Source organism: Typha angustifolia, chromosome 9 (assembly GCF_048772165.1).
Source record: "Typha angustifolia cultivar Huaian chromosome 9, ASM4877216v1, whole genome shotgun sequence".
Lineage (NCBI taxonomy): Eukaryota > Viridiplantae > Streptophyta > Magnoliopsida > Poales > Typhaceae > Typha > Typha angustifolia.
Window position 1 is genome coordinate 2,067,628 of NC_133247.1, and position 12,407 is coordinate 2,080,034.

General features: G+C 36.1%; 1 protein-coding gene across 1 annotated transcript; it reads left to right on the forward strand.

Moving 5' to 3' along the window:
* Positions 1 to 202: 202 nt before the first annotated feature.
* LOC140767713 (NADH dehydrogenase [ubiquinone] 1 beta subcomplex subunit 7) lies at positions 203 to 6,720 on the forward strand. The gene is made up of 2 exons (XM_073107718.1): positions 203 to 646; positions 6,447 to 6,720. The coding sequence occupies exon 1, from the start codon at positions 289 to 291 to the stop codon at positions 622 to 624; it is 336 nt and encodes a 111-aa protein (XP_072963819.1). The 5' UTR covers positions 203 to 288; the 3' UTR covers positions 625 to 646; positions 6,447 to 6,720.
* Positions 6,721 to 12,407: the final 5,687 nt, after the last annotated feature.

Below are 12,407 nucleotides of genomic sequence, written 5' to 3' on the forward strand. Positions count from 1 at the left end.
GCAAAAGATTAGATTAGTTTTAGTTTAATAACGTGCATTTAGATAAAAGCCATGCCCTCTAATTGTCCTACACGTGGCGGATTGTTAGCCGTTGATAGTTCCAATATGGATGCTAGGGTTTTCTCGTGGGTTGGGCTAAAAGAAATCAACGAAGGCCCAGCCCAATGGTAGATAGAAAGCCATTCACCAGAATAGCTATAATCCAAGAACAACAAATCGAGAAGGGCGAAAGGCGAGTCAATCCAGAGAATTAGGAAGAAGAGGCGATCGAGGAGAGAGATCGTAGCAATGGCGGAGGAGGAGGTGAAGCTTGGATCGTCGAAGCCGATGATAGCGACGCAAGCAGAGATGGTGGAAGCTAGGGTTCCGATCCCGTACCGCGACCAGTGCGCACACCTCCTCATCCCCCTAAACAAGTGCCGCGTCGCGGAGTTCTACCTCCCGTGGAAGTGCGAGAACGAGCGCCACACGTACGAGAAGTGCGAGTACGAGCTCGTCATGGAGCGCATGCTCCAGATGCAGAAGATCCGGGAGCTCGAGGAGAAGAAGAAGAAGGCGAAGCAGATCCAGACCCAACCTGGAGGTTCCCCGATTCCTCTAATTCCTTCGACCGCTCAGGCTTAAGGCGTCTCTTGCGTGTCTTCCGGTTGGTTCTTTCTCTTGCTGTTCTTTGATTGGTCAATTTGATCTGTTGTTGAGATGCTTGGTTGGTTTTCTGAATTCAAAATTTGGTTTTGATCGTCAGTTATTTTAGAAGTCTTGATTCATTTTTGTGGAAACATTAATCTTGTGGTGGCGATGTTATTGGGATCAAGATATGCACTTTGATGACGAGTCCTTTCCCGCATCTTGATTGATTGGGCGGAAATGTAACTTATCGTAATTGTCGAAAAATGCCGCTTTTCTTATGCCTTTCAAGTAAGAAGGATAGGTCTTTTTTCATGTCTCTAGGGATTAAGCAATCATGCAGGATACTAGCTGTGCTGCTTTCTCAGATGCTATGATTCTGTGTGCGTCCTTTCTCTGAAGATTTAGTTGCAACTGAAGTAGACAATTCATGGCATGTTGCACAATCATAACTTCAATTTTGTAATAGAAAACTACCTGTTGAATCACTAGCTTCAGCACCTTGCTAATTGAGCTGATCCACCCTCTTGTGTTTGTCTATGAATCATAAGTAGGAAGAATTATTCAATGATATCTTACAAATCTTATTCTGCACTTACCTTAAAATCCTTTGCGGTACATGCCTTCGCGATTATGCTATATGTTGAGTAAGGAGATTGTTTTACAACATAGAGAATTTGAAGATTTTTGTAAATTATTAATCATTTGGTATTTTAATATTCATGTATGGGTATATGATGACTGGGGAATGGCCAGATAAAAGGTGGGTTTGGAAAAAAAAAAAACGGGATTTGGATCGAAATACCAACCCTATTTACAATAAACTTTGTCCTCTATGCATGTCGACAAACCAAAAGGAAAATGGCTCTGTAGTTGATAACTGAGCCTAATAGTATACATACTGACACTGTTGCTGCAGATATTTCCTGTCCTTGGATATTTGAGAGGCATCATGTGGTTATTAAATCCATCCACTTGAATAGTTCTGAGAGTTTATTAGTAATAACTATTGCTCTCATCATCTTAGTTGCAAGAAAATGTGTTTCTTTTTTCACTTGTAGAATATGATCCTGGGCATGCCACCTGAATAAATGAAAAAAATGTTAAATTTTGTGAGACAACTTCAAGTGGCTTCCATTTATGCATTTAAGGACCAGGTACCTTACATTATCAAGATTTGAAGACAGTATCTAGAAACTCTTGGTTGAAAACTGAAAGCTAGTGAACCAGTTCTTGACTAAGGATATTGTTGCTGCATCATGGATATCGGCAGAATCTACATAGATGGCTTTTTTCAAATGCTTTTTTGGTTAGAGCAAGTATGACAAATAGAATCTTCGTAATAGGACATGCAAAAGTAGGTAGCAACATGACCTTGGTATATAGCTAGGATGCCTGGCTAGAAACTTTTGATAGATCATTTGTTGAAACATGTGGTGGTCATCTTTTTCTACCTTTTGACTTGTCTTAATTACTACAATTTGCCGAGAGATTATGTGGTGTTCTATGCCTTACTTGACTGATATTTAAAAGGCATTGGTCATAACAATCAATTAAGTCATGCAGGCACATTTGATCTGTAGGGTGGACTTGTATACTCCATTTGATACTCCGAAAACTCAAGGCCACTTTCTATAGAGACAGGCTCTACCTAATATCTTCTCTTTTAGGGATGTTTTTTTTTCTGGTCCATTTGTTATGTTGCTAATGTAGATAGATAACATATTTGCATACTCATGTAGTTTAGCAGACATGAGTTGACTCTGAAAGTCAGTAGCAGTAGTTAAATAAAAATGAAGTATGATAAGATAAATTTTGTGGTTTTTTATAAATTGCATGAGCACCATTCGTAATATTTGACAATCTTGTTAAAGAATTTATTGTTACTAGAAGTTATGGGACATAATAATGACATGATTGACCATTTGTGTTAGTCTCATCTATTAAGAGATAGAGCCGACGTGGAATTTAAAAATCATCTACTTTTGTTAAGTTGACAAAATAAGGTTTAACAAATGTTGGTTGAGGTCTCATTCTTTTCTTTAAGGATGATGAACATATGCTTGAGCTTAACCCTTCAAATATTGTTAAAATCAATGTAATGAGATGAGGCTGCCGATGGCGGGCGGTCACCCCACTGCCTAGTACCTAGGTGGAGGGCGGGTGCCAAGATGGTCGAGTATATTTATATATAAAAATAAAAAATAATCATATAATATATAAGATAGAAGATATACTAAATTATGAATAGAGTATATATAAAAATTTTAACAGTACATTACACAAAAATACCATTGTAGCAGGGATCGCGCAAAATACTATAGTAGAGAGAACAACAAAGTAGGAAATAAAATTCTCACAAACAAATGAAGATATTGATGATGAACTTGCATCAGTATATACTTATGGTTGATGGTAACACTGTGATAATTTCTTGCATCAAAACTGTAGTTTTAGCAGTGTAATTTCTATGTCTGGCATCAATACCTTAGTTTTAGCAGTATAATTTGTACTTTCTAGCATCAAAACCATAATTGTAGCAAGTCGCAGCATTCTAACTACCGTAATGTCATGGTGCCAGAACGTACTCGAGCCAGTGTCAATTGTAATATACATTTCAGTGTTTGAATGAATGGTCAACTGCCAAGAAAAGGAGGAAGAGAGAGTGCATCCAGAAAATGCATGGGAAAAGCACTGGTTTTGCTTATGATATTGAGGTGATATAGCAGTGGATAGAGTTGCATTAAAATGTAACTGTATGCCTAAAACAAGGCATAAAATTGATCACAAGCAAAATCTGATTCTGTATTATGGTTCATATGTTATGGAGAACATGGTATCCAGAAGATTTTGGTGCCCCTGGTGATGAACGATAGAAGCCAATGGTCTAGAGAAGAAAGATCGTTGAGATGGTGCATGAAGCAATGAAATTGGGGTGATATATGGGTGACTTTCTAAGCAACTGAGGTCCTATGAGTTGGAAGATGAAAATTTCGGGTTTAATGCAGATTGTTAGTTCACTACCTTGTTTAAGTCTTTCAGAAATAGCCTAGTAGAGTCAAATTTGGGCTGCGTGTGCTTGTGTCAGTATATATGTACCAAGGTTGAGTGGTAAGTCTTTACTTATTTGCATTTGTTATAGAAGGATTACCAAAAGATAATTAACATGGGTTTCATGCTATATCTTATTTACCATTGATGTTGTCTCAGTTGATATATGTAAGATAGTGCTGAACACTAAACTAGAAATATGTAGAAGCTGCTTAGAACAAAAAAATTTAAGACAGGTTTGAGAAGTTCAAGAGGTCAAGCGGTGAAAATAGCATCTTTTGAAACTAGAGTTAGGCTATGTATGTATTCTCTCCCCAGACTTGTGTAGTAAGGAGCCTCATGCACCGAACACCTTTTTTACTTAGGTTAATTTTGAATTATCGTAGATTGGTTAGAAGTAGCTAAATTAGAGTGCTCATGTTATCTTGATCTCTGATTAATACAAAAGGAAAAGAGTGATTAGGCCACCACTCATCACTCCGGTACTTCGCTCAAGCAAGCAAGGTCTATCAGTACTAAATGTTGGTTGAGCGAAGTACTAATTGCTCCGATTTTCCATTTTGTTGCTTGTTAGATCTAGATGTGAACTCAGGTGTCTCTGTGCAAATTTGTCTATCATGCCATTGTGATTGTCATCATTGTATTTCTCTTCATGAATCAAAGGATCAATTGATTGGGATCAAATGGGATTGCACGATCCAGATTGAGATTGGTTGGTTCGGGTCAAATCCATCTCAGAGGGATTAATAATTGATGCCCCTAATCCCCTATCATCTTTACCCTCTCTCTCTCTCTCTCTCTCTCTCTCTCCCTACTATAGCTATTGCTTCTCCGACATAGAGATATAGCAATCACAAATTCCTTTCTTTCTCTCTCCCTACACTTCTTCAAATGCAGTTTTTTTGTTCTCCACTCCTTCACTATGGTAAGTTTTTTTTCCCTTTCATTTCGTCTACTCTTTCTAATTTTTCTTCTTCTTCTTCTTTACTGTAGCAATTTTGAGTAAGTACTTTTTTATTTTATTTTCAGGCTTCATATGTGAGCAATCATTATTTTCTTATTTTTGTCAATTTTTCTGAATTTTTAAATAGTATTTAAAATTTTATGTAATTAAAAAATATTTGATCCTATCCGAGCGGCCGATACAGTCAATATATATTATTTTTTCAGGAGACTAATCTGAATTCCGACCATTTTTGTAACCTTGTTTCTCTTGTGTACTTCCAAGTCAGCGATGGAGGGATCCTTAGTCATTATATATGAAAACAACATGACAGGACCACAATTCTATTTTCCCATACGAAATCTTCTTATTCCTTGCGGAATATTATCTCACTGTTCTATCTAAGCAGTATTGTATAAAAGGGAGATTGAATACAATAAGAATGACAATAAAAGTAGTTACAAATAAGAATGACAATAAAAGTAGTATTATGTTATCTTGTACAAGGAAGTGGTTTTGGTTATATGTTGAATTGTTAGAATTTTGTACAAGTAGCTAACATTTTTCATGAATTGCCATATTCTAGAGGGCAGATTTTCTTTCTCAACCACTTTTGCTGTCCTTCAGATGGTGGATTCTTATTTATGTCAAAGCTGCTCAGTACACAAATGGTGGATTCTTATTTATGTCAAAGCTGCTTAGTACTGAAAGTTTTTAAAGATAAAGTTCAGGACTTTAGTTTCACTGTAGGTATAGTTTGTCTGCTTCTGGTGTGTTGGATGTGGATTTCTTATTTATGTCTAAGCTGCTCAATACTGAAAGTTTGTAAAGATAAAGTCTATGCAAGACTTTAGTTTCACTGCAGGTGTAGTTTGTCTACTTCTGGTGTGTTGGATGTGGTTGCTTTTGTTGTGCTTCTTTTTGTGCTTAGACCAGAAGTTTGAAATATATCATCTATGCAAGTAATCCAATTTAGAGGCTTATCTGTTTCAAGGTTCTGGGCCAACGCAGCAACTGTGGACACCTTAATTTTGTCCTGAGAGTTGAATGCTTTTGTGGCATTGTTTGGTATGCCTGTATGATGGATTCCTGTGCTGAATGACTTTACATTTCTAGAGTTCTAAAATTTACTTGCTGGTAACACATAAAATTTTTGCTACAAAACGAATTCTTGTGGCATTTGATTTGGTATAGTCAAGAAACAGAATTTGGAGCTGATAAATCTCTGCTGTTGATCTTGCATGTTATACTGATGGTCTTGTTTTGGTGACCTGGTGTTCCTAATGTGTTGGGTCATATTGATGAATTGTCATACCCTTGCTCACTTTTCCCCTGGCACTTATATAAGGAGCATATGTTTAATATGATGAATCTCTGTTGCTGCACTCAAGTGACCAAGTGGTTGTCATTATCAGATCACATAAAATTATAAATCTTCTAGTTGAATGAGCAACTTGGTATCTAAAACTTTGGATATGTATATGTATCTCTCCATCTTTGCCATGAATGTTGTGATTCCTACTCACAATTTTTCCTTTGATAGTTGACTTATGCGAGCTTTGTAATACTTGAAATAAGCATCTACTTGTAGCTTGATTGTTTTAAGTTGGGGTCCATTTTCCCTGCCCTCTAACTGCTATCCTTATGTTATGCCCGAGCTTTATAATTTTTTTAAGATCATTATATTTTCAATGTGACCACATCATTACATTCTTTTCATTAGAGAATTTGATCTATATTATCTACTCTAGCACCTTTTGCTTTTCCTTGAGATTTTCCGAATTTTTTGTTCCTTTGCTCTGACCAATTTCATCTTTTTTTGCAGGCGAGGCGAGCAGGATTGCTTAGCTGGTTTTTAAGGCTGCTTTGATGTTTGATGAAACAATGTGCAGGAACTGAATCCCGTGGTCAAAACAACTCTCTGAATTTGGATAAACCCAGAGTCTGTCTGTTCTCTCCTCTTTCCTCTTTTTTTTTTCCTTTTCCTTCTTAGATGTGTGTCTCAGTTTCAGTTATTGGGATAAATAAAAATTGCCCGTACTCTTATGAAGAAATTGGTACGCATTTGGACAGAATTCATAGTGCATGTACCTTCTTAATCGTCTTTGCAGTTGCCTGGGTCATATTATGCCTTACTTCTTGCTGCTCTTTTTGTCTCCTAAGCAGAAGTCAGAGGTAAAGTAGGGACTAATTGGAAATCTAGAGAGAGAGAGAAAGAAAAGGCCCTTCTTCTACTAGCAAACTTTGAAATAAGTATGGTTGTGCTCCACAATACATCAGTTGGATCAAAGGATACATAAATTCCTGAGACATTCTGAAGTTTATTTTTTGCTTTATTAACTGGTCCTAGTGCAGTCGGTCAGCTCTGAGGTCTTTGGAAATGAGTTGAATTCGGCAGCTTGTCACTGCTTTCCAACAATTGAATTGATGAGCAGCAGTACCATTAAATTTTCTGAGGTCTATTTGGGGACCTCTGAGTGCCTGCATGACTGAACTTGACATGGGGAGTAGGAAATAGTCAGTCCTCTTTAAGAGCTAGATTCATGGAGAGAGGGAACATAGAAAAACCAGTTTGCTTCTTCTCACTTCAGAGTTTGACATCAACGAGTCTTCCTTGCAGATTGCCTGGTAAAATGTTCTCTGCAGTATAATACAATTTAGTTCACTCTGTTTTAATATTGCTCAGTTCAGGTGTGGACCTACTACATGCTACTTATCTCCTTCATGTTTTACAATTTAAGTAGGGCATGCATGGCATCTTCATCTTCACACTCATCTCTTTTTTTATTTAAATCTTTTCTCTCTCTTTTATTTTTCTTGGTTTAAGTATCAGGGCATTATTTTGTTTGGCAATAAACTAGCAATTTATAAGCTATACTTTTTCTAATTCAAATGATACGTAGAAATTGTAGGCCTCCTGTCTGGCAGAAATTGGAACAAAACAAAATGCTGAAAATGAAATTGTTACCCCTTTCCCCCCACCCCCCCTCTTTCTTTCTTGTCATCATCATACTTTTTCCACTTTTCTAAAGAAAAAGTGTGAGAAACTTCTAGTAAATGCAAAGCTTGCCCACCTCTTTTTTTCAAAAGAAAAGAAGCAAAAACCTTTCCAAATGTCTTCTTCGATCATCAATATCCAATCTAGCATTCTTTCATAAAAACAATAGATGGTCATGTATACTTAATTCAAGGTTATTATTATTATTATTATTATTTCTCTCTTTCTCCTTTTATTTTGATTCTTTTTTATCTCTTTCTCAACTGTTTTCTTCAGTTGATCGAGACTTGACAAACGATCACGAAAGCGATGATCGATTAAAACTCCTTGGATCAGAGCGTAAGGTTTCTCCAGCATTTGATCTAAAAGTGCAAAACGTATACAGTCTCACTCCTATATATAGTGTGATCTGGTTTTGTTTCTTTCTCCCAGTTTCTCTCCCCACGCCTCCTGAAAGTTTAGATTCTTTGCAGCTAAAAACTCTCCTGAGAAATCAAATCATCAAACTATGCTATCAAAAGGGTATTCAAAAAAATTAGGAAGACATCTACTAGTAGTTTGGAAGTAGACATTTGATTTGACCGAGTCAGCTCCCAACTGTACGAAATGTTATTAGTCCAAACTTTAGATCTTCACGTATCCATCTCAAAAATTAATCGAAAAAAGGATTTTAAAAAGAAAAGAAAGAAGAAGAAGAAGAAATGATGGGGGAAAAGGATCCAATAAATCCCAAAGATCGATGGGTCTACAGAATTGAGTGAGGTAGTACAGAGAACAATTTGGGCTGACTCTGATCAGAGGAATGATGATGGTATTGTACGTGGAATGAAGCAAGAATTCTATTCAATGCCATCGGCCTTTTCCCCTCTCCGTGCGGAGAAAGATACAGCGACACAATGATGTCTTTTTAGAGAGAGAAACCCCCCCCCCCCCCCCCCGTTAAATTTATCCTATGCCATGCAATCCACAACACTATAAGAGAGAGAAAAGAAAATGTGAGTATATATTAGATTAGTTACGCCTCAACCCCTTTATTGATCATTTTATATTTAGTTTTCCTCTGTTTCTAAGAAGAAAAAATCACTATGATAACTTTTCTTGACCAAAAAAATATTAAATGACAACTAACCGAGCAGGTATAAATATTATCATTTACTCTTTTATTAATGGCAGACTCATTGTTACAATTAAAATCAAACCACGACCAATAAAGTATAATTTTCGCAATAACTAAAATACTCCTTTTATATATATATATATATATATATATATATATTATCCTTATTACTGGTGGTATATAATGTGACTATCCTTGCGTCTCGCCGGCCAATTCCAGCGTCGTCTGCAGACTTATCCCCACCCTTTTTGTACTCTTCCTCGATCTATCTATCTATCTATCTATCTATCCATCTATCCCTCCCCGTGATCCCACCGACTTTTCCTCTCTCTTGAGTTTTCTTGTTCCCATCCATCCAAACTCTGGGTGGACCCACCTCGGTGGTGGCCCTCTGAGAAAAAGGCCATCATTGGCCGTTTGATCCGCTGCGTTGCCTCGGAATGCAATTATGATTGGCCCCCACCTCGGTTGGTTCTCATGCTGCTCGGTCTTACAACGGACTTAGTAGTTTAAAAGAAATATCAAAGCTAAGTACGTTGCATTTCCTCGACGCATCTCCATCAACAACATATATACGTCATTAGTTAGTGGAACATAACTCCATTCCATTGTTGATCTCTCTCTATACCAATAGGAAGGGAACAAAAGAGAAGAGACCATTCTATTTCCACTCTTCTCCATTTTTGTCACCTAGCTTGTAGTTGGTGATGGAAACTCTGGGAGGAGGAGAAGGAGGAAGAAGAAGAAGAAAGAGTTCGGTTTCTTAGGCACATATTAATTTAAGAGGAGAAAATAAAATTAATAAATGCTGGGTATTTAAAAAAAAATTAGATGGAATAAATGCTTGCAAGAACGGTCGTGATGGGATTCCTCGTTGACTCTTTTTACGTGTATTTGGCAAACGAGGGCCATTCGAGATGACAGCTTGTCGACTTCTACTATTACTACCGAGTAGACTTCGCATTAGAGCTTAGCAAGAGCTATCACGTCATCTACGTCATCTACTCCCTTTTACCCTTTCGTAACGAAGATAATTTTGCTTCTATTTTTTTTTTCAAAAATAAAATGAAAAAATTTGTTAGGAATTTTCTTCGTTTCCGATTTTACCAACCGTTGTGATATCTGTATTTAAAGAAGCTTTTTTTTATATTATTTTTTAATAATTTTTTAAATCACATCTTATATTTTACGCCTTAATGTTTTTTATAATTCTTATTTAATATTTTAGATTAATTTGGACGGTACTAGTAGTAATAAGATATTTCGTAATAACATACAGAATAGTAATTTGTGTACAATAGTTAGTTAAAATAATATTAAGTTGCTAAATAAAACTTATGAGACGAGATGTAAATTAAAAAATAATAAAATATAGGATGTAATTTGTAAAATTTTAGTACTATTTCGAGAGGGGTTAAGAAAAATATTGGTTCAACTGAAACATCACTCGTTTATTTCCTTTTTTATTTTACAGGTTCAATTTAATTATTTTTTATTATTATTTAGGGAGCAGTAATTGAGTTAAACTAATTTTACAATAGGAAATAAAAAAAGAGGGACGATCTTACAAAACGATAAAAAAGTATTTAAGACATTTTCATGCAAATGAACCCAAAAAGAAAAAGAAAAACCCTTGACTTTGAGCCTCTAAACTTTTCTACTTTCTATTAGGATAACATTATTACTTTTCTCTATACCATATGTATTGTAGAACAGTAGAATTTATCTCTAAGACCAAGAGATATCATAGTCTTTACCAATAGAACGTTACATTAGTTTGGTATTTAGACAGACAAAAACTAGAATATTTTGCAATCAAATGCTTAATTATCACGGATAATAAATAATTCAATAAGATAATATATATTTTTTAACTAATTATAAAATTTTAAGATATTTTACAAACCACACCTTATATTTTATCCATTTTAAAATTTACATCCATATTTAAGAATTTTATAATTCGACTCTTCAATTTTTTTATAATTCTCGTATTACATCTTATCGTTATTTTGACTAGCGTATATCGATCAAATTATTAGATACCATCACCACTATTTCTTTCTCATCTCTGCTCCTCCTCTAAAAAAGACATAAGTAATTTATAAATTATTTTATATATTATAATAGAATATTTTTTGCCGGTAATCGTTTAAATTAACATGAGTGTATTAAACGAGAATTATAAGAAAAAAAAAATAAGGATCAGATTAAAAAAACCTTAAAGACGGGTCGTAAGTCATAAAATAGATAACATATTAATTGTGATTTATAATTAAAGAGAGAAACAACAGAGGATTCTAGTAAAATATTAGACGTAAAAGAAGAAGAAGAAGAAGAAAGTAAATGAAATGGGTAAGGTGTGGCCCACAGTAGCCTACATCCAAAACAAAACAATCACCACATCAATGCAGTTGGTTTTATTAGACTTTGGACTGCTTCGCCCACCCATGCAGTCCTCTCTGCACACGCCAAAAATTCCGGCGTCTTCGAAGCCCACCCACCCCCTCCCCCTCCCCCTCCCCCACTAGTATTATCCTATCCTATCCATCCTTTTTTCTTTCTTTAAAAAATTAATCCTTGGGAATAAAAGAAAGAATAGGATAGGAATAGGGAAAGGTATATAAAATAAGCGGAATAAGTCAGGCCTCGTATTGGGGGCGAGTGGGATTGCGCCCGGGCCGTCCTTGCCACCATCATTCCCCTCTGCAGCGACTCGCATTATTCCTTCTGCCCAACTCCTATTCTTCCGAAGTGGCGACAAAAAGGATTTATTCCGAATTAATTGACGAGGTCGGAATAAAGTAAAGCATAGCTTGCCGTTTTAACCTTGAAGGTAGGGCCACCCCCACTGTTTACTGTTTCAGCGTGTCATTCCTCTCCCTCATCCGGATAAAAATCCCGTTTTATCCCGCCTTTCCCTTCTCCGGCACGGGATAGATTTATCCCACCCTGGCCGATCTCCTACTACAGTCTACAGCAGCGCGGATACAAGCACTATTTGGGTCCCAACCCGTTAAGGTGAAATCTCCTGGATAACAGCTTTATCCAGGGTGCATGGGCATGGCTGATAATATAACAAAAGCCACGATAAGTATAAGAATACTGGATAGCTATACGTATCATCAGGTATAAATATATATAAATATATATATGTAGGGTGATTTTGCCGAGGAAGTAGGTGGTAAAAGTAGCTACATGCAAACAGAAACACTTATAAGATGGTAGTACAGTCTACTCACTCTACTGGTAGAAGTTGAGCACTAGCTATAGGTTTCAATGCTAATGCAAGCAATACAAGAAAACTATGCACTTATTTCCTTACTCCTTTCCCCCCTTTTACCTTTGAAGTAACGTATTTTACCTTTGATTTTTAAGTCCTTTTAAAGTGGAGTTCCAATCTTTATCTGCAAAAGCTCTAAGAAAAAAGAGTCCACTTGCATTCAAGGTTTAAGATTTATGACGGTAGAAACTGCTTCGGTAACTTATCCACTATTCTGAAAAAAAATTTAAGCATTCAGATGGATAGTTTATTATCATATCACATCACAATACCAAAATATAGAGAATAAAAGTAGACTAACAAATTTGAATTCGCTAACTCACTCACTATTCTACAAGTCTAAGTTGTATATTGCAAACCACTATTACTGGATGGATAACAATTAGAA

Coding starts and splice junctions, on each gene's coding strand:
- LOC140767713 (XM_073107718.1), top strand. CDS start 289: ATGGCGGAGGAGGAGGTGAAGCTTGGATCGTCGAAGCCGATGATAGCG.